At 38.7% G+C, this 22,593-nt stretch overlaps 1 protein-coding gene across 1 annotated transcript in view; it reads right to left on the bottom strand.

Annotated features, from left to right (window-relative positions):
* LOC308513549 (transmembrane protease serine 11E-like) overlaps positions 1-22,593 on the bottom strand; it is a 78,350-nt gene that overhangs the window by 6,066 nt on the left and 49,691 nt on the right. The window contains exons 3-10 of the mRNA XM_081083672.1: positions 18,831-18,955; positions 14,671-14,792; positions 11,669-11,736; positions 8,326-8,489; positions 4,878-4,916; positions 3,016-3,193; positions 1,863-2,122; positions 1,137-1,279 (exon numbers count right to left, since the gene is read on the bottom strand). Coding sequence (XP_080939798.1) covers positions 1,137-1,279; positions 1,863-2,122; positions 3,016-3,193; positions 4,878-4,916; positions 8,326-8,489; positions 11,669-11,736; positions 14,671-14,792; positions 18,831-18,955 — 1,099 coding nt within the window. The remainder of the gene's footprint in view (positions 1-1,136; positions 1,280-1,862; positions 2,123-3,015; positions 3,194-4,877; positions 4,917-8,325; positions 8,490-11,668; positions 11,737-14,670; positions 14,793-18,830; positions 18,956-22,593) is intronic.

Below are 22,593 nucleotides of genomic sequence, written 5' to 3'. Positions count from 1 at the left end.
AGGCTAACCCAAAGAAATCCATTCCAAGGCACATAATTAAACTTCTGAAAACTAAAGACAAAGAAAAATTTTTGAACACAGCAAGAGAGAAATGCCAACCTATCTATAAGGAAAAAAATAATTATAATACTAGCAGTTTCCTCATTAGGAATCAGGAGGCCATAATTTAAGTGCTGGTGGAAAAAACTATACATCCCAAATTCTATATCTGGCAAAATTATGCTTCAGAAATTAATAGGAAACAAGTATTTTGCCAGACATAGAGCATCTAAAGAAATTTGTCACCAGCAGAACTACACTAAAAGAATGGTCAAAAAAGTTTCTGAAGCAGAAAAGAAATGATAAAAAAGAATCTTAGAAAACCAGAAAGAAAGAAAGAATGAAACTATGGGTAAATACACTTTCTTTTTCTTGAGTTTTCTATGTTTGGCACTTGAAGCAAAAATATTGTATGATGTGGTTCCCTATACATATAGAGGAAATATATAATATTTTATTTTTATTAATATTTAATATTATAAATGGAGAAGAGTAAAGAGATTTGAAAGGAGGTAAGTTTTCTGTTGTATACTCCACTCAAACTAGTAAAATCTGAACACCAGTAGACTGTGATAAGTTATGTGTGTATAACTTAGAGGAACTACAAAGTGTATTGTCCATAAAGAGATAATCTAGTCAAAAACACTAACAGGAATTTTTAAAAAGTTACTTTGTAATTCTATTTATATAGCACTCTCAAACTTACTCTCAAAATTATTGATATGGAAAACAGGTTGGTGACTGACAGGTATGAGTGATGAGAAAGTGATGAGGGAGGAAAGTGGGTGCTATAGGAGATCTTTGTGGTGTTGAAATAGTTCTCACCTGCAGTGGTGGTTATACAAATCTACACATGTGATGAAAGGCCATAAAGCTAGAAGCACACACTGTACCAATGTCAATTTCCTAGCTTTTATGTTGTACTAAAGTTATGTGAGATGTCACCAGTAGGGACATTGAGTGAGGTGTACATAGGAGCTCTCTGTACTATCTCTACAACTTTCTGTAAATCTATAATTTTTTTCAAAATATGTGGTGAGCAAAAATCTATGCAGCATAACTTTTTTGGCCAAAAAGTTATAGGTCAAACCACTTACCTGGCATGCATCTCTTTTTCCTTCCAAGGAGCCAGCACATAACATCCTAGGAGTTATGGTATTATTGTAAGCTTGAGGTTTATTGCAGGTTTTAGTGTCTATGAGATTCACCTGCACTTGCCGAAGATGATTTTGACTGCTACCTAAAGCAAAAAAATAGTCTTTATATTTATTGATATACATATGTTTTATAGACCTGAAGAAAGTCTTTCATAATTATTGGATAAGATGATAATATAGAATCTTAGGTTATATATTTTTCAGATACAGTAATATTTGGGGAGATCATGTTTTTCTAAGCACTTTAAATAAGAAGTTAGGTGCCCAGGAAAAAAACCTCAAGTGGTGTAAGTAATTTATATTCCATTGTTAAGCTTAGCAGGTAATTTTAATAGGAGGGCATGGTGGTTTTATGATTCTTTGATCTTCACCATTGAATATATTAATCATCCCTCATCTCTTATGTCCTTAATTCCCTAGCAAAAAGTTCAGACATGTTTACTCTTTCAGATACCTTTCCAAGCACCATTACTATAGTAGTAGCGACGCACTTGATAGTAACCTAAGGTATGAAGGAATTTATGTATCTTCTAGATTTACAAGCGGAGCCTGACCTGGCCCAGGTCCAAACAACTAACATACTTGGGCATAAAGACATTTCATTCTTTAAATGCCTTAGAATGCTAAATTAGATTACTATATTTGAGTTTCTCTTCAGATTCTCACCATCATTTTGCAGTGCTCCAAATCCGGTCACAAACATCTCATCACCTGGGCGGAACTCATAGGAGGCATCAGGGAGACAAACTCTATGTACCGCATTTGTGTAGGGAACGGGGCTGGAAAGCTCTGCAACTGAAATATCATAGTCGTGTGATGGATATTTGTATTTTTCATGCACAATTACCCTCCGGATGCCTTGTTTCATTTTAGAAGGAAATAGTGTCACTCCAAAGGAGGCAGTCCATCTGGTTGGGTCCTTATACCTGGGAAGGCAGCGAGGAAGAATACATTTTACTTTGCCATGCTACCAATATAATGGTTTCCATGAAACAATTTAATCTGTCCATATGAGGTGTTTTTTAAATTATCATTTCTATGTATAGAAACAATCTGAGAATCTGGCTCATGGGTCAGATCAGGTAGAAACACCACAATGGCATGTATCTTGCTACTTTTCATGCTGAGTTACCACTCCAGACCTTAGGGCCTTATGACATTTCTGGCATCAGTAACTCCGAGGAATATATGGAAAGCATATCCTGTACAGGATGAGAGAACTAAATGCATTCTACACGCACCATGTCACCTACCCCCACAAACATACACATTTCTCTGAAAACCAAGAAGACTGCATAATAATTTAACAAAGCATTACAATCCTATATACTGTGGGCATTTTACTCCAGGTTAAAAAGTTTTTATCCCTTGGAATATAACTAGCCAACCTATTCAGTTGTATAATTTGTTGCTACCAGGTTTCTTCATATTTAATTGTTATCATGGGAAACTCCCCCATTGGGGTCAAACCTACAACCCACCTAGTCTCCCTGTCTCTTAGATATGCAACAGAGAGCTATAGCTCTTCTCATTGATATCAGGCTCAAAGTCCAAAGATGTCTTAAAATTCCTGCTTCCTCTGACAAATTACTGTGCGCTTTTCAATGGATAATTTACCTAGATGCACTTTGATGCCATTTCCATTTCCAGACTATAAAACCTTTTACTAAGGTTTAAGAGTTTCCCACTCTCTTTGTGATGTGTGTGTTCTTTAACATATACTAAACTCATCTCTCTTAAACGTCATAAGGTATTTTCTTCTTGCCAAGCCCCAAAGCAATCTGCCTACCCCCAATCACTCATGAGGTTCAGGACTTACATTCTGAAGCAGTGAGCGGCACTCACAAGCCATGAGCCATTAATTAAAGTTGCTCCACAGCGATGGATCCCATCCAGTTGCAGGCTAGCTTGCCATGGCCATTCACCCTCTTCCACCTGTGTCCCACCAACAATCCTGACACTCTGTTTTGTACTTTTATTCTTCCGAGTCCCACAACCTGCCCAAGAGAGATGATGCATTAGTTAGTGGTTGCTTTTAAGTTTCAAATTGTGTTTTTGTGTTCCAAGTTTTTCATACTTTGAGCTCCAGTAGTATCAAACATTTTCTCTTGTTTTTCCCTTTCCTTAAACTGTTGTGTTTCATTATTTAACTCCCATCCATGTTGTAAGATTGAAACTAGTCATCATCACTTCCTCTAGGATGCTGTCTCTAACAATTCCCCATCCTCAAACTGGATTAATTATAGCTTCCTTTAGTACCTCCATTAAAAAAAAAATGATACTCTATATATTGTATGTGCATATACCTCTCTCCCTGTGGTGTTTATTACAGGGTTTCTCAACCTTGGAAGTATTGACAATTGGGATGAATAGTTCTTAATAGTTGTGGGAGACTGTCCTTTATATACTAGTAATAGGATGTTTAAAAGGACCCCTGACCTATACATACTAGATACCAGCAGCGCGTGAGCACACACACACACACACACACACACACACACACACACGAAATCATGATAAACAAAAATGCCACCATAGGGCATAATTCTTTGGGGGTCAAAATTGCCCTTGTTTGAGAGCTATTGTTGTAGAGTTATGCACTAGTTCATGCACTAGTCCCTGTACATATAGTCCCATTAGAGTATGAGCTTCTTTGTGCAGGCATATTATTTCATCCTTTATATCCCTATTGCCTACCACAGCACTAGCACATAGTAGGTTCCTAATAAATATTGGTGACAAGAATATATTTTATTTAAGTAATAGGATTATCCTTTGGTCTCATGCCTAGTTAAATTTATGTATCAACCAACATTCTGAGCTTGTGAGTAGTGTATTTCCTTCCATCTTTTAACATAAATATATTCTGTACTTATTCTATAACTATCTAATGTACTCTCTAAATCCTGATGCAATACTCTGCTATGAGGGAAGGAAATTCTAGGTCTAGAGTCAGAATTTTTAAAATACAGGTAAAAAATGTTATCTAGGCCTTCAGTAATGTCATCAGTATACACTTCAGCCCTATGATTGCCTGTGATTTCCACAATATGGGATTAATCAAGAAGATTTTATTTGCCCTAGCCAGTTTGGCTCAGTGGATAGAACATCGGCCTGCAGACTGAAGGGTCCCAGGTTTGATTCTGGTCAAGGGCACAAGCCCAGGTTTCAGGCTTGATCCCTGGTAGGGGCTTCCCGGAGACAGTGATCAATGATTCTATCTCTCTTTCCCTCTCCCTGCCTCTCTGAAATCAATAAAAAATATATTTTTAATAAAGAAGATTTTATTTTGTGTAGAATAACAAGTTTCTTCCTCTAGCTGAAAAATACCAACATTCAGATTACTTTTCTATAATCTTTAGAAAACTTTTGTGAAAATATATTATAGTTATCTTCAATCAGAACATTAAGAAATATTTTTGCCTCTTATTTAACAACTGCATGATTCACTTCCAATACACATGTGCCATGAACACCCATACATCCACTCCGAAATTCCCCCAATTTTGTTATTCTTTAGTAATAAAATGTGCCTCAGAGGTAAGCTAAAGCACCATGAGCTGTACACAGAACACTCAAACTTTATTCTGACCCTTAATACCACATAAAGTAAGCCTAAATAATCTAGTGTTAACATTTTACATTCAAGTCATGTGATTTTAATAAATATATTAAACTTACAATTGTTTAGAAAGTTGTCCGTTTCTGTCTTGTTGATTTCTGAAATACACAGAAATGGTGAACAGGGTCAGCTCATCAGAATTGCATAATGCCTCTGAATACTTCAAATACTAAAGGCTGGTTTAATTCCATTTTAAGATAATATATCTCTAGGTTGTAAAGAAAGCAACATAGTTATTTTATCATAGACATAATATGTTCACTGCCTTGGGGAAAAGAGATCTGAACAGTGTTTCTTAAACTTTAGTGAGGATAGAGTAACATAGGGAGCACCTTCATAATATAAATACCTGTTTCTCTTTCCAGTAATTCTGATTCAGTGATTTTGTGTTGAAGCCCAGGAACATGAGTTTGATACCAGGAAATAAGATGCATGTGGACCACAGTCTCTTTGAGGGAAATAATGGCCTGAACCACAGTTTTGATTGACCAAATGCAATGATATTATTTTTATTGGCCACTATTGCAGATTATTTTACTAAAGCCATAGGCATAGTCCCATTTGTACAACAACCACGTGACATTTCCATAAATTAGTTCTCACGCCCATTTAAAACCAATACTCTCTCTTTACTAGTATAAGTCTTCCTTCTGCCAAAGTTTCAGCAAGGCGATTTGCCTTCACATCCTCATTTCACTCTAACCAATGGCTCCTTAGCTCGTTGACTTCTCAACATTAGGCAGAGGGCAGGAATAGTCCCCAGACGCCAGGTTTCCTGTGTGAACCAGACGGTGCTTAAAAGGGAGGCAATGACATTTTAGTAGACATGAGCAACCAATGCACTCTAATATATTCTTTCTTGCTCTCATCATTCTTGGTATTAGCCAACAGTTTCTGCTGAAAATAATGGCATAGATAATAATAAATAATAAATGATAATAAATAAATAAGACATCCTTGCTTAAGCTAAAGGTAGAGAATGTTTTTTAAATGTGCATGTCTCAACAAGGGAAATAAAAAAGCTCATGTTAGCCTTGTGTAGTGTTTTCATTGACCTGGTAAAAACTGAAATATATATCTATATGTATGAGCTGTGAAATACAGTTGTATAATTTTTGTGATTCCATGTAAAAATGAAATGCTCTTATATTTGCATTTAAAATTGACATTTCAGAGAATGAATGTGAACAGTAAAACTCATTCTAGTAATTTTATTTTTTTTACTTTAAATAACATTAAGAAATAAAAAAACCATGACAAAACAAGAGACCATGAGAGAAAAACGCCATGAGAGAACTTATATTTTATTGCCTTTAACAGCCCTTTTTTAAATTGCTTTTTGAAGAGTGCAACTTTCTCTTTTCCACTGGGCCCCACAAATTATGTAGTAGCCCTGACTAGTGAAGCCTCCTTTGTAAGCAAGTAAGGTAGCTGACCATCAAGTTAAGCCTCTAGTGAAGTCTACCAGCTTTTATATTTGCACTTTGTACTTGTTCCCTGTGGTCTCATTTCTAATACTACCAATTCCCATATTGTACCACTAGCCACATGTGCCTAGTGAGCTCTTGAAATGTGGCTTATATAAATTGAAATGCACTATATATATATAAAATATACACTAGATTTCAAAGCCTTAGTATTATATATATATATATATATGCACATATACAGTATATGCATATATACATATACTAGAGGCCTGATGCATAAAATTCGCACAAGGGACTCGGACCCCATAGCCACTGCAGTTGCTTCTGCCTCGGCCTCACAGCGCCACGGCTTAGTCCGGAAGGTTGTCTGGAAGGTTGTCTGGTCTAATTAGCATATTATGCTTTTATTATTATAGATATACTAGGGGCCCGGTGCACGAAATTCGTGCACTGGGGGGGGGGGGGAATTGTCCCTCAGCCCAGCCTGCCCCCTCTCACATACTGGGAGCCCTCAGGCGTTGACTCCCATCACCCTCCAATCGCAGGACCCCTCCGATTGCTGGCTCTGCCCCTTGCCCAGGCCTGATGCCTCGGCCAGAGGCGTAGACCCCCGTCACCCTCCGATCGCCTGATTGGCCCCTTGCCCAGGCCTGACGCCTCCGCCAGAGGTTACAGGCTTGGACAGGGGACCCCCATCTCCCCCCGATCACTGGCTCTGACCCCCGCCCAGGCCTGAGGCCTCTGGCCCAGGAATCATGCCTGGGCAGGGGACCCCCATCTCCCTCTGATGGCTTGCTCCACCCCCCGCCCAAGCCTGACGCCTCTGACCCAGGCTTCAAGCCTGGGCAAGGGTACCATCATATCCCTCCAATCCCCGGCTCCGCCCCCCACCCAGGCCTGATGCCTCGGCCAGAGGAGTTGACCCTCATCACCCTCCAATCACCAATCACTGGATCGGCCCCTTGACCAGGCCTGAGGCCTCCGGCAGAGGTGTCAGGCCTGGGCAGGGGATCCCCAGCTCCCCGCTGTTGCAGGCTCTGCCCCTGCCCAGGCCTAACACCTCTGGCCGAGGCGTTAGGCCTGGGCAGGGGACCCCCAGATCCCCGCAGTTGAAAGCTCTGTCCCTGCCCAGGCCTAACGCCTCTGGCCAAGGCATTAGGCCTGGGCAGGGGACTCCCAGCTCCCCACGGTTGCAGGCTCTGCCCCTGCCCAGGCCTAACGCCTCTGGCCTAGGCGTCCGGCCTGGGCAGCGGGGACCCGCAGTGGTCGCGCAGGCTCCGTCCCTGCCCCTGCAGGATGCCTCTGGCTGAGGTGTCCAGCTCGGGCAGCGGGGACCCACAGCTGCAGCGGCCCCGCGATCATGGGCTCTGCTTTACGCCCAGGCAAGGGACCCCTAGCTCCCGGGACTGCCAGTTTCGACCGTGCCCAGCTCCCATCGCTGGCTCCACCCCTACTTCCTGCTATCACTGGCCAGGGCGGCAAAGGTGCCTGATTCTCCGATCATGGCTGGGGGGCAGGGCAAAGGCGGCCCCAGGGCCGCCTTTGCCCTGCCCCCCAGCTCTTAGCTCCCCCCTGGGTTTCCGATCACTGTCAGTGGCAGGGGGCTTCTTCCTGCTTTCCCTTTCGCCTCCCTGCATTGTGCCTACATATGCAAATTAGCCGCCATCTTAGTTGGCAGTTAATTTGCATATGGCCCTGATTAGCCAATGAAAAGGGTAGCGCTGTACACCAATTACCATTTTTCTCTTTTATTAGTGTAGATACTCATAATAATTTGTACATTGACTGTTGAAATAATACTATTTTATATATATTGGGTTAAATATACAAATATTTAAATGAATTTCACAATTACTTAATGACAAACTTGCATGCAAGCCATAAGTTTTGGGTAGTATAAAAAATTAAAATACTTTATTAGGACCAATTTGGTCCCAAAGAAATGTTCTACTAGTGGCAAGACTCCATAATTAAAGGGCATCCAAAATAATTTTCTGAAAATCATTGCCCAAGACCAAACTTAACATGGAGATATTTTATGTAAGAGAATTAAACTAAGTAAGAAAAATAAACTTACTTTTTATTTCAACTGATTCAGGATCTAATTTAGGGGGCCCTACAGCATCATACAGCTTTTCATGTAGAACACGTTGAATAATTTTATTTATGGTTTCAGGATCCTCAGTAGAGCGAAATCTAAAAATCAGCAGCATGTGAGCCAACACTCCATTTTCCTCTTTACTGTGGACCAGAAAGAAAAAAAATGTGGTTTTAAAATATAGTTTAGAATAAAATTTGCAGTAATAGCATATACTAGGAGCCCAGTGCATGAAATTCATGCACTGGTAGGGTCCCTAGCGACTGCCGGCTGCCAGCAGTTACTCACTCCCTTCCCTCAGCTGCCTGCTGCCACTGTTGGCCTGGGGCTCCCTTCCTTCCCCCGGCCTCCTGCCACTACCCCCTGGTCGAACTCCTAGTCAACTCCCAGTCAGGGGTCAATTTGCATTCTACACTTTTATTATATAGTATATTTTTCTTTATCATTCTTTTGAAACACAAAAACAAATCCATACATGTAATTTTAAAAGTTCTAGTTTATTTTCTTCTATATTTCTATTGGTTACCACATATAGAACTCCCAACTCAGCCTCTCTGATAGTAATAAGCTAGTATGTTCATGGTTTCTATTACAACCAAAGGACCCGGTTAAGTACATGGCTATTGATATAAAAAGACACTTCTCTTGTCAGCCATTCAAAATTATCAAATATAGCATCACCGGTATGGCTCAGTTGTTGAACATTGACCTATGAACCAGCAGGTCACAGTTCGATTCCTAGTCAGGGTGCATGCATACCCATGTTGCTACTGGATCTCTAGTGGGGGTAGGGAGGGAATGGGCAGAAGGCAGCCAATCAATGATTCTCTCATCATTGATGTTATTATCTCTCTCTTCCTCTCCCTTCATCTCTGAAATCAATCAAAAATTATTTTTTTAATTATCAAGTATAATGTTTACTGAATATGAAATTGACTCTGGCTTTAGCTTTCAGGCTTAACTCCCAGCGACTTAAAACCAATAATTTTTCCTAAGCAACCTTCAGGCTCTCCTAAACAACTCCCAAATCCTAAGAATCTTAGAAAGCTTGACCAAACTATGTTGACTCTATGTGATTGTATTTTCAAGGTAGAGTGTTACTTAACCTTTGTTATTTGAATGAGTTACTGACTTGGATTCAGCCTTGACTACTCTTTCTCATTCTGTCAGCTGCTCCACCCCATGTTTTTCACATATGATCAATTCCCATAGAATCTTACTCCTACCTCTACATGGCATTAACTCTTACATAAATTGTAAATAGAATTATAAATTAGAATCTTACTTTTTGAGGTGAGTTTTTTTATTATAAATTTTATTATCCACCCTCTCTGATGCAGTATTTCTGCTTTTAGAAATTTAATCTTCAAATACCCTCTTGTATGTACAAGGAGATATGTATGCATATGTTCATCATAACCTTGTTTTTAAATCCAAAAATATGTAACAACCCAAGTGTCCATCAAAAGGGCATTGGCTAAATTGACCCTGATACATACTTGTAGTGAAATACTATACAGCCAACTAAAAAATGGAATAGATGTACATTCAGTCATTGAAAATATGAGCAAAATAGACGGTTAAGAAGATGAGTTCTTTCTGGAAGTGGAATTATTGGAGAGGGAGCTTTCAGGTTCTATTTATGTAATACTGTGTTGTTGAACTGTGTATCTTTTTGTATAGCTTTTGTAATCTGAAGAAACAAATAGGGCTTTAAAGAGATTATTGTTATGTATCTCATTGCCTTTCAGCAACCCCGCACATCAATTATTTCTTCTTCAGTCTCTTAAAATATTCCTATACTGCCTGGCTTATAGAAACAAAAACAAACAAAATCCTCTCCCTACCCCAGAAATTCAATGTATCTCTCACCTTCTTATCACTATAAACCTTCTTGAATGGATAAATTACATTCTACCTCATACTTACTTCTTTGCACACTGCTTCCTCCCCTCCCCGTCCACTGAGTCTTCTACACTAAATGACTTCCTCATTGACTCAGACATCAGACAATTCTTTCCGTCTCTTCTTGAATTTTGTGCATCTGTCATGAATTTTCTTTTTTTTTTCTGCTTCTTCCCTATTGCCTAGTTTCCTATTTTTTGTGAATCTCCTTACACATGTTTGTTCTTCATCAAGCTTTTTTTCATCAAACATTCTTTTTATCTTTCATTACCCTTTTTTTGAGAAATTTCATTTATACCCAAGTTAGACTCATATTTCAGGCTCATATGGTTCCCTAGCATCTCCATCTTAGTTGGAAAGACTAACTTTATCTTTCCAACACACTTCACTTCTTCCTCCTGCAGTAACAGAAGAAAACATAATGAACAGTAAGGTTTGTAGGGTGAAGAAATAAATTGGAAAGTGGTTGGGAAGATAGAATTGGCATAACTTTGTTATCCATGTGTGAGGGATCCAGGAAAGAAAGGAGTGTATGATGACTCCTAAGTTTCTCATTAGACTGGGTTTTCCTTGACTCCAAGATATTTCTGTGGAACTTCCATGTGGAAATGTCCTTGGGCAGGCATATAGTTCTAGAAGCCAGGAAAATAGTTTAGACTGGAAAAATACACTTGGATTTCAATAACACATGTGGATGCAGTCCTCTTTAGAGAGAAAAGATTAGAGATCCAAGAAAGAATAATATTTCAAATACTAAAGAGGACAGAATTTTCAGGTGAAAGTGAGCAAAGTAACACCTCAAAGATGTCAACAAAGTAATAGACTAAGAAGTGAATCTTGGAGTTTTGTCATTGAAATAATATTGGAAAGAGTTCTTATCCTATTTTTGAAAAATACAAGTAATTTTCATTAAGACAATATATTATTTAAAATCCTCATATAGTGCTTTGCATAAAATGTGCTCTAAATTACTATTTATTCACGGTTGATAGTCAGATCTAAGATCTTAAATACTTGGAGCAGAAAGGGTAAAATAAAAGATAGCAAAGAAAATTGAGAAGGAAAACCAAGAGGTGAAGACAAACTTTATCTACTTACACTATTTACTATTAAACCGAAAGATGTGGTAGGTGCCTATTTGTGCTAGAATTTGCCAAAAAAAAAAAAAACCATAATTCTATAACATAGCCACCAATAATATTTCTGAAACTCTCAATCATCTTGCAAATGCTTTATTTTGCACTTAGAAAATCAGCAAGACACATTGTAACCCATGACTTACACAGAATAGGTGCGAAATGAATATTTGTGAAATTGAATTGCATTATATTATAACATTTTAAACAGCATTTATAAACTGATTACATCAACAGCTTTAGCTTTAATTTGTATTCTGAAGTAATTTAGATCTACATACCTGAATCTGATAATGTGAGAGATGACGAATTCTCCCCTCAATGAAGATTTATGAAATGCATTTCTCACCTGTTCCAAAAAATATTCAGATTATTCCAGCAACAATTCCTTGAAATTCTGCAAGCTAATTTAAAGTTTACATTTTTTTCAATTAAAAACAAAACACAATGACCAACATATCACCATGTGCCAAACTTGAGGACCCTTTTTTAGTATTCTACTCAAGTGATTTCCACTGAACTCTGCCTTGGGACTTATAGGAGCTTGGGAACCATAAGAGAGGGGTCTGAAGTGACATCAGTTGTACTACACTCAAAAAGAGATAAAAGAGAATAAACAGACTGTTTTTTGAAAAGTAACAGTCAATATTCACATCCTGAGATATAGATAAAAGTATACAAGGGAAATGAATTAATTCTGCCAACTAGTAATTGGGTTAGAGATATGAGTGCATGAGTGTCACATGGTTTCCAAACCTGGTGAAAAACTTACCCTATATAATAAAAGGCTAATATACAAATCTACCAAATGATGGAAGATCAGTCACTATGATGTGCACTGAATGCAGGAGCTGCCCCCCCCCCCCCAGTGGTCAGTGCGCTCCCACAGGCTGGTGAGTGCAGTGGGGTTGATGGGAGCCTCTCCCATCTCCACAGAACATCTCTAAGGACCCCTCGGGGGATGTCCACCTGCCTGCTCAGGGGGAGCAGGCCTAAGCCAGCAGATAGACATCCCCCAGGGGGTCCCAGACTGCGAGAGGGCACACAGGCAAGGCTGAGAGACCCCCCCTCCCAGTACACAAATGTGCACCAGGCCTCTAGTATATATATATAAATATATACACTGAGTGGCCAGATTATTCTGACCACCTGACTTTTGTAGGCAAATTAGCTATAATTTTGCACTGAAGTTGCTAGAGGGCCAGACCATTATAAATAGGGAAGCAGGTTGTTTACCACGACAGTAGAAGTGATTTTTTTCTGAAGATATGGGCAAACAACAAGATTTAACAGCCTTTGAATGTGGGATATATTTGAACGTGGGTGGCCAGATTATTATGACCACCCCATCAGCACTTCATTGGGGCACCTTTTGCCTTCAATACTGGGGCGATTCTTCTTGGCATTGACTCCACGAGATGTTGAAAGGTGATGCGAGGAATCTGACACCATGCCTGATGAATAGCACTGTCCAGTTCTGTGAGATCTGATGGTTGTGGAACCAGCTGCCTGATGGCTCTTTTAACTTTGTCCCACAAATGCTCAATTGGATTGAGATCTGGTGATTGTGGGGGCCACCTAAGCAAGGTAAAGTCTCCCTCATGTTCTTGAAACCACTCCTGCACAATACGAGCACCGTGGCATGGCGCATTGTCTTGTTGGAAGAAGCCACCTCCATTGGGATATGCCATCAACATGATAGGATAAACTTGATCAGCAATGATACTTAGGTATGTTGTGCTATTCAGACGTTGTTCCACATGAATTAAAGGGCCCAAATCATGCCAGGAAAACATGCCCAAACCATAACACTGCCCCCACCAGCTTGAAGGGTTGTACTCATGCATGTGAGGTGCATGCTTTCGTGCTGTTTCTGTCAAATTCTCACTCTGCCATCTGCATGATGCAACTGGAAACGATTCATTGGACCACATGACTTTTTTCCAATGCTCGACTGTCCAATCCTTGTGTTCCTATGCGAATTGAAGATGTTTTATGTTGGTAACTGCAGACAGCAAAGGCGTTCGAACAGGCTTTCGGCTTCCATATCCCATACGATTCAGTGTATGGCTAATTTGCCTACAAATGTCAAATGGTCATAATAATCTGGCCACTCACATTCAAATATATCCCACGTTCAAAGGCTGTTAAATCACATTTTTTACCCATATCTTCAGAAAAAAAATCACTTCTACTGTCATGGTAAACAACCTGCTTCCCTATTTATAATGGTCTGGCCCTCTAGCAACTTCAGTGTGAAATTATAGCTAATTTGCCTACAAACATCAGGTAGTCATAATAATCTGGCCACTCACTATATATATATATATATATTGCTTTAAAGAGGAGCTTATTCAGATATTTCCCTGACTTGGTGTTTACAAATACAACCAAGATTTGACCTCCTCCTCAGCAAGGTGTACGAATCCTCAGGCTTCTAGTCTACCAGGCAGTATCCAGGCAACTCACTGCCATTCTGTTTTTACTTGGGGTGTTGGAACTGGAAGATGATTTGGAAATGATCCAGTCTTAATGCCCTAATATCCACATAAAAAAATTTGTCCAGAATGATAAGTGATGCCCCAAAGAGCACATCACTAGTACATGGTATTGAAAAATAGATGTCCCAACTCCTAGCCTAGGAGGCTTTCTATCACATCATACCACTAATTACCTCACAAAATATCAGGAAACATCTAAATTTTTCTCTAAGTAATCTGACAATAAGAAGTCACCACCCAGGCCCTTGCTCTTTTGGCCAATACTACTTATTTTTCTACTTCTTAAAATATTTCATTCATCCCTCAGGATAATGTTGATGCCTTCATGATAGAATGAGTACCCATGGATTTCTTATGCACTTATTACCAAAAACTGGTCCAAGATTAGATTTTTAAATACAAAAATACTATTCAAGTATGTGTTTCAATAGTTTTAATCTGGTGGTCTTTTGCTCAAGGTTTCTTCTTTAAGAAGTCTAGGATACATCAATCCTCACACTCCCAGAATTTCTGGGTTTTGCTGATTAAGCATGTAGCCCTAGCTAAGGAAGGGTGAGTAGGAGAAACATAAAGAAATGGCTAAGGTCATTTGGTTCAGTTCTGCACATCATACTCTCTGAAATCATGAATTGTGATTTTGTTTTATATCACTTAGGGAGGGGGCTCTTCTTATTTTGCAAAGATATGCAAGATCAGTGGAATAGATGTTATAGAAGCTAAGGTACTAAACATTATGGTTAAAAAAGTGAGGGCCCTGGAAATGGAGGGGAAAAAATGCTTACCATTGATTCAATTCTCTGGCTCATTTCTGTGAAATTTTTAGAAGCCTCTCTTTCAAAATCATCATACAGTTTGTCACTTGTAAATGACAATGTACTATAGTAATTGTAGGTCTTCCTTTGATCTACAAGAAAAGAGATAAAAACCCATCATAATTTTTATCAGATGTGTGTGAAGCATTATCATTTTCCCATTTAGTGGTTGCTAGAAAGGTTGAGACTGGAAATAATGTTTGTACCCATGTCGGCATCTGCATCATCCTGCCCTGAGCTTCATGATTATCTCAGAAGAAAAGACAACAACGTTAATCATCATGAGATTTAGAGTGTAAAAGCCATAAGAAATGCTTGGTGTTCCTGTGGGTTAATTAGTCATGTGTTATCCATTCCTGAACAAGCAACAGGAGGTAGCAAGTCACGCCATCTGAGCAAACACACATGGATGGATTTAGAAACTTCTCAAGAGTAAATGCATTTTTTATTCCAAAAGTAGGTTTCTTCCATAATTCTGGCCATAGGACTCTAGTGTAAGAATATTTACTTTGACTAAGGAATAAGATGAAGATAGGGTTTAAAATGCTAGGAGTTCAGTATATAGTTTAAGAAGCTAGAGCTGCCACCTGGCATACACTTCCAGGGACACTATTTAGTTTCACCTGGCTCCCTTTTCACACTATTTATTTTCTTTCCCCTGACAGCCACAGGAATTGGAGCTTGTCGGCTTCCTTAGCCATTGTCTCCATTTGTGCATTTAGTTTAAGCAGCCCAGATTGGGGCCTGCTGAAGAATTCATTCAGGAAAGCGTTTCATCTACCCCATGATACACAAAGCAAGCACAGAGCCCTCAGAAAATTCATTAAACAAATATTAATGCCATCTACCTTTTCTGTGAGGGACTCTGTACTGAGCATTAGAAATACAATGGTGATCAAGACTATTTTGTATGGTTATCACAGGAAAATGGAGCGTGTTTCACCCAATCTCAAGCTCTCTGCTCTTCTCTGTTGCTTCTTATATGTTCCCTTTGCACTTAAACCCCAAGGAAAATAAAAATAACATTGGACACCTGTGTCCCAGACATACTCACATATCTAGTTTAATTTATAATAACCCTCATGGGAAGGCAGTATTATCCACATTTATCAGACACAGGATATAGCCTCAGAAATGTGAATAAATTGCCTAACCTCAACATGAATAGCCAGAAAAAAAAAAAAAAACACAGAACAGGGCTTCAACCTAAGGTCTAACTCCCAAAGCACAAATGTTCTTTACATACTGCTTCTTGGGATGGAAGCAAACAAACAAACCCACTCATTGAAGCTATAAGAAAAATATCTTGTTATATGCAACTTATGCAAAATAACTCCTGGTAAATTTCAAAAGAACATCATGGCCATCAATCAGACTCTAACAAGGTCTGGAGTGACACATGAAGGAGAGGGAAGTCAGGCTGGAGAGAATGAAGGGTCAAGGTCTGCTGAGCATTAGCCACCTAAATGAGGTACTGGAGAGTTTTTACCTTCCTCCCTGCTTCCTCACCTCCCTTCCCTGAATGGCCAGTGCAAGCTGAAATGCAGGCAGAGCCCTGGAAATGTACACAATTTTAAGTAAGGTTTCTAATCTATTGAAATATTGACCGATAGTTTCCCTTAGGTCTGAATTTGGGCCCAAGACTCTGCATTTTTTCTAACAAGCTCATCCATCAAGCACTAGGCTGATGCTGCTGGCACCCAACCACATGTTGAATAGTAAGGTTCTAAAAAGGAAAAGAACAGACTCTTCTATATCCTTAGACCTGTTTTGGTGCTGTTTATTTAATCATTAGATTAAATCAGTGGTTCTCAACCTGTGGGTCTCGACCCCTTTGGCGGTCAAACAACCCTTTCACAGGGGTCGCCTAAGACCATCCTGCATATCAGATATTTACATTACGATTCATAACAGTAGCAACATTACAGTTATGAAGTAGCAACGAAAATAATTTTATGGTTGGGTCACAACATGAGGAACTGTATTTAAAGGGCCAGAAGATTGAGAACCACTGGATTAAGTCATTTAAAATTGCCGTTCGTGTAGGTCAAAAATGGTCAAATATCAGCAATTCCATATACTTCAACCAAATAAACAATTATCTGTAGTCAATATTTTACTTTGATCAGATGACTCAAACAGATCACTAAGTGTCAAAACATATTCCCAATTGTCAAAATTATATGGCATGTGTAGTTGTTGAAGAATATCATTGGGAATGTTAACAGAAAAGTAAAAAAAATAAGGAGGAACATAAGTTTTCTAACAGGTTTGTGATCCTATAACCTACAATGATGTTACTTATAATAGATTCACCTTCTGTCATTCAAATCACAGAGGGGACAGGAATGCAGCTTCAAAGGCCCGTGGACACACACAAATCTGCGCTGTCCTGGGCTTTATGCCAAAACAATGTTTTTTCAAGTCTGATCACTTCCAGCTTTATCTATCTGTTTCTGTAATAGATTTGTTTGGTTTAGCTGTGTTATCTAGGTGTACCATCTCCAAGTGCACATGTGCTATATCCACTCACAGAGGGCAGGTCGCAATTATGACAGTAACGCACATCATAACAATCGTTTATTCAGGTGTGCTGTGTGGGCAGTAGAAACTGTGTTCCATATTACTCAACTGATCATCCAAACAATAGGATCCAGGAACAGGTTACTGGAAAAATCTTGCCAGGTTTTCACTGTATGCATATGAATAAGATTTTAAGCCTCTATAAACACTTGGCTTGGGAAGAAGCAAAGGAGAAAAATAAGAAACATTTTCTCTCACTCAGGTATGGAGACCCCTAGTATTACTTGGGACTCCTTATGAAGTCAGATAAGCCAAAATATGCCCCTAGAAAATATCATAGGTATGACTCACTTGTTTTTTATTCTGTATTTAATAGACATTAATTAAGTTTCTAATATGTGCAAGAATCCTCTTAATTTCTGAAAATACAAAAATGAATGCAATGTAGTCCTAGGCATCAATGAAGAAGAGTGATAATGCTTACAACATCATGGGACTCAATATATTCATAACAGAATTATAGGATTGTGAAGTTATTTCAGCTACTATTTTTTTATTAAAAACAAGCTCCAGAAAAATTTTCAAAATACAAATACTTCAAATTCAAAGACCTGCATGTGGGGAAATTCTACCAAAAATAATCTTTACATTACTTTTTTTTCCTTTAAACTGCTCATTAATGATCCATCTTGCTTGGATAATTAAGACTGGATTGTGTCTGCTAGCAGATCACCAAATTACAGACCACCATTTCTCTTTACAAGAAAGAAACTTCTGCAAATTCCCAATTAAATTAGAATCAAGTTATTAGCCTCTTTAGTTACAGGGTCTTGAACATCAAAGCATTATCTAGCCAGTAAGGGAGATATTAAACCAATAGGTCATAGTGGAGTCAACTAATTAAAACCTGAGGCAAAATAGAAGGAAACTTCAGAAGGGTTGTCGTGCACTTAAAAAACAGTTCTGGAGTACCCTGGGGATCTTTCCAATAGCACAGCAGTGTTCACGTTTCATTCAGCAGTGAGGTACCCAATTACTGCAGAGTGAATCTCCTTATAATTAGCCTTCTCAGCAGATCCTGTCCTCTTTACTCACTTATAATACATCCCAAGATGAGATTTAAAATAACAGAAATAAACATTTCTTCAATAATATATCACTCTGAACATTTTTCTAACTTACCAGCACAGAATAGAGCCTACTTATTTTTTATAGTCCCTGATTATGTGATTAATTAATTGGGCTGTCAGGATTTCAATGAGTTATAATTATTTTAAATCAAGGTGATTGCCCTATAACCTCAAACAACTCAAGCCACTGGACTCTAGCTATCCTATGGTCTTCCCCTAATTAAGAGTTGATTATTAATGAATATAAAAACGAGCATGCTGTTCCCAGTAGGAAGCGTTGCTTCATTAAAGATGGAAGAAAGAATCTGCTTGGCTCGTGAGGATTAAACATGAAACAAGGCAGGTAAAGCGTTCTTCGTACCAGCTATGCAAATGAATTGTAGTAATGAATGAATAAGCCTGCGGCTAACGAAAACAGGAATGTACAGGAGGAAATATTTGGGATAAATCACATGATGCCAGGGCAGCCCGACTTACTGTATCTCACATAATGAACAATGAGTCCAATGCACACGGCCAGGACAATCAGGGATAAAAAGGTGATGAGGCCAATCACCCATGGCTTCACACACTCTCTCTTCGTGGCCCTGGCCACAGAAGACCTGAGAAAGAAAGCAAATGGGTGAATTATATCACAGTGCACACTGTACCCACTTCTTGGGTAAAACAGATATTCCTGAGGAATTCAGGACACTCAAACAGATGATAGAATACTGTTTTGTTTAGAACATACCCTGGGTCCCAGGCTGCTAAGCCAGTCTGGCTCTGGTTGCCTGACTTTTGGCAAGTAATTTGACTTCTCTGTACCTCGGTTTTCTTGTCCATAAAGCAAGGATGATAATGGTAAATCTATCTCATAGAATTGTTGTAAGGATTAAATAAATTACTTCGTGTAAAATGCCTACAACAGTGCCTAACATGTAGAAAGTGCTATGCAAATGTTAGCCATGATTTATTGTGCTGTCTGTGTGCAGGACAGAGTTAGCACTGTAGGAGCTATGGAAATGTTTAAAGCCTGTTTCTACTCCTCTGGAATCTAAAACTGCCCAAGAAATGTGTTGCAGCTTTAATCGTACCAGGTTCCAGATAGAGTTTCTAATTCAATCTCTTTCTGTTTTTCTGATCTATATCCAAACAAGCTTTCAGGATACGCACAAAAGACAACCAGAGGTCTATTCTATAAAAGCTAAATGTTTGAGCTAATAGTTATCTCTGAACTTCAGTGATGCTGCAGGGAATCCCTTGATCATGAGACTCCCTCAGCCTCTCCCATTTGTTCTGCCTTCAGAACCACGTTACTGAAAAAATGTCTGTTAACCTTCTTTGTGCTTGATTAGTAAAGTTTCTGTTTCCTTGTGTTATAATAGTTACTAAGCAAACTCAAAGACTAGAGAAAATGAAATAATATGTCAGTTGGGTAAAGAGTTTGAATATGATGCTATTTTAAATTTCTTGAGGTATTTGTCATGCTGGTAGAATCAATGGCATGTATTCATACCTCCAGAGCACTGTCTGGTACATGAAGACTAGGGACAAGTATGGTGTTATTTTGGAGGGGGACCAGGGATTGAATCAAAATAAAGAGAATTCCAAGTCCAGCTCTTTCCTTGCCAGCTTGGAAAAATCACTTAGACTCTGAGCATAGTTTCTCAGTCTGACAATAGGGACAGAAGAATACCCATATTTTCAAAAGCATGAGGTAGACTGTGGAGCCCATAATGAAATCATGAATTTGAGAAGTTCTTGGAAACTGCAAAGCATTTTGCAATATATATATTGCAGAAACAAGGAGACTCTATTTCCACGTGATATATGGCCAAGAAATGATATCATTTTGATCCCTGCCACACCATCATCCTGTCTCTGCCTCCATGTCCTGTTCTGTGTGAACATTATTGCAGAAGTCAATAATGGCACCATTGCTACATGACTCTGCCTCTGCTGAAGGCCTGGGGTGTGGTGCAAGGCCCCTGGGACTCTACCTGGCCCTGTGACTTTCCCATGAGACTGTAGTCAAGGAAACTTCATCTTCCTCTACCCTATCTCTTCCATCACTAGTTCTCCCTTGAGTGGGATTCCAAACACCTGCTTCTACAATGGCAATTATTGAAATATAAAAAGAGTTCTCCACAGGAGGTTATTTTTATGTGCAACTGTGCCTAAGAAGCCTAAAAACTGACTACTGTTCCTTCATCTGTGAATGCTTGCTATTCACCTGTTGCAGAAGAAAGGAGATGCATATAGCAGACGTAAGAAAAATGTGGGGCGTGGGGGGAGGGGACAGCCATGGGAGGGAAGGGCTTCTCTACTAATAGCAAAACATGCCAGATAAAGAATATGAATTTATAATGGCAGGAAATATGATCTAACTATAAAAGTATATGATCACTATATAGAATTGTGAAATATATTGCCGAAACCGGTTTGGCTCAGTGGATAGAGCGTCGGCCTGCGGACTGAGAGGTCCCGGGTTCGATTCCGGTCGAGGGCATGTACCTGGGTTGCGGGCATATCCCCAGTAGGAGATGTGCAGGAGGCAGCTGATCGATGATTCTCTCTCATCGATGTTTCTAACTCTCTATCTCTCTCCCTTCCTCTCTGTAAAAAATCAATAAAATATATTTTATAAAAAAAAGAATTGTGAAATATGACAGAAGTTCTATTTTATAACTTTTTATCAAGACAGAAAAGTAAATAATGCAGCCATTAGACTGATGGGGTAGAGCTACATGTATTAACATGTAAAAGGTCAATGATATATTTTAATGAAAAAATGTTGCAGAAGAATATGTATTCTGTGTCTAGTTTCTATAAATAAAACTATATATGTGTGTGCATTGCAAAATATATAGGAAGAGACAAAAATTATAAACAGTAAGAAGTGGAATAACAGAAATAAGAGAGAAACTTTAATTTTAATGTGCTTTTTTTGTGTTGTGGTGGATTTTTTCTAACAAGAGATATCATAGGTTTTGAATTAAACAAAAGAGAGAGAGGGGTTGAATTTCAAAAGATAATGAGAATGATTATATGCCTTTTCATGGAATTTCTGTCACTATCGTGCCCCAAATTACCAGTGTGTCCTCCTTTCCTGACCCCCACCTTTTACAGCTATTTCAGTGATGGTCTTTGGTGGCTTTGAATGAGATAAGAGAGGTAGCATGGGACAAAGAAAAAAGAGAAACCATCAAAAACACTTTGAATAAGCAAGGGAGTGTATTGCTGAGCCCCATCACCAGTTTATTTATTGTACATTCTTGTACCAGCAGATTCAATTTTCTCTTATTTCCTCCAAATGAAAAACAGGAATTATAATCCCAAACCCCTCCTAAACTCGTGAATTATGTGGAGATAAAAAATGATAAAATATTTTGTTACTTTGAGCTCCCAAGTAGAAAGTATTGTGCAAAAAGCAAGGGCTATCATTATTATCATTATTTTAATTATTAATAATAATGGTAATAACCACATTACTGAGATGTTTGTCATTTGAAACATTATCTCTTCCCTTCCCAGTCTGCATGGCATTGCTTTTCAAACTGATTCACCCTGTTTCTTAATTGCTTTTTTGTTGCTCTCTCAGCAAGTGATTTAATACCGAATTGCTCCAAATTAGATGTGGTAGAGTGTGCTAAAAAATCATTAAAATGGAGGAATAAAACCATTTTATATGTCAACAGAAACATGTAATTAACCCCCTTCTGCACATAAACCCTTATCCAATCATCATTGTGGCCTGTTGAAACTTATCTGAAGTTCCTCCCATAAAATTACCTTCACATAGACTGGTTAATTCTAATAGCTTCAGTGGCATCAAATTTCTTTCTTTGTATTATTTTTCTTTTCCATTTGGGGACATGTGTGATTAGACAAAGAATATAGCAGGTGAATGAAACAGTTAAAATATGGGTACATTTTTATAAGCCCAAAATTGCTAAAAGACAAGTTCTATGACCGAAGTTGCATTTTCATTGTCACTTTTTAATGAGTACTAAAAAAAAAAAAAAGGAGCCCAGCTGGTGTGGCTCAGTGGTTGAGCATCAACTCATGAACCACAAGGTCATGGTTCAATTCCAAGTCAGGGTACATGCCCCATTTGGAAGCTTGACCCCCAGTAAGGGGGTGTGCAGGAAGCAGCCAATCAATGATTCTCTCTCATCTCCCTTCCTCTTTCTGAAAACAATAAAAATTGATTTTAAAAAATAAAGAGAAAGGCAAAACAACTACAACAAAAACAAAG

The sequence above is a fragment of the Myotis nattereri genome, assembly GCF_964212035.1.
Source record: "Myotis nattereri genome assembly, chromosome: 1".
Classification (NCBI taxonomy): domain Eukaryota; kingdom Metazoa; phylum Chordata; class Mammalia; order Chiroptera; family Vespertilionidae; genus Myotis; species Myotis nattereri.
The sequence above is the reverse complement of the archived record's forward strand: the minus strand, read 5'-3'. Positions and strand labels throughout refer to the sequence as shown.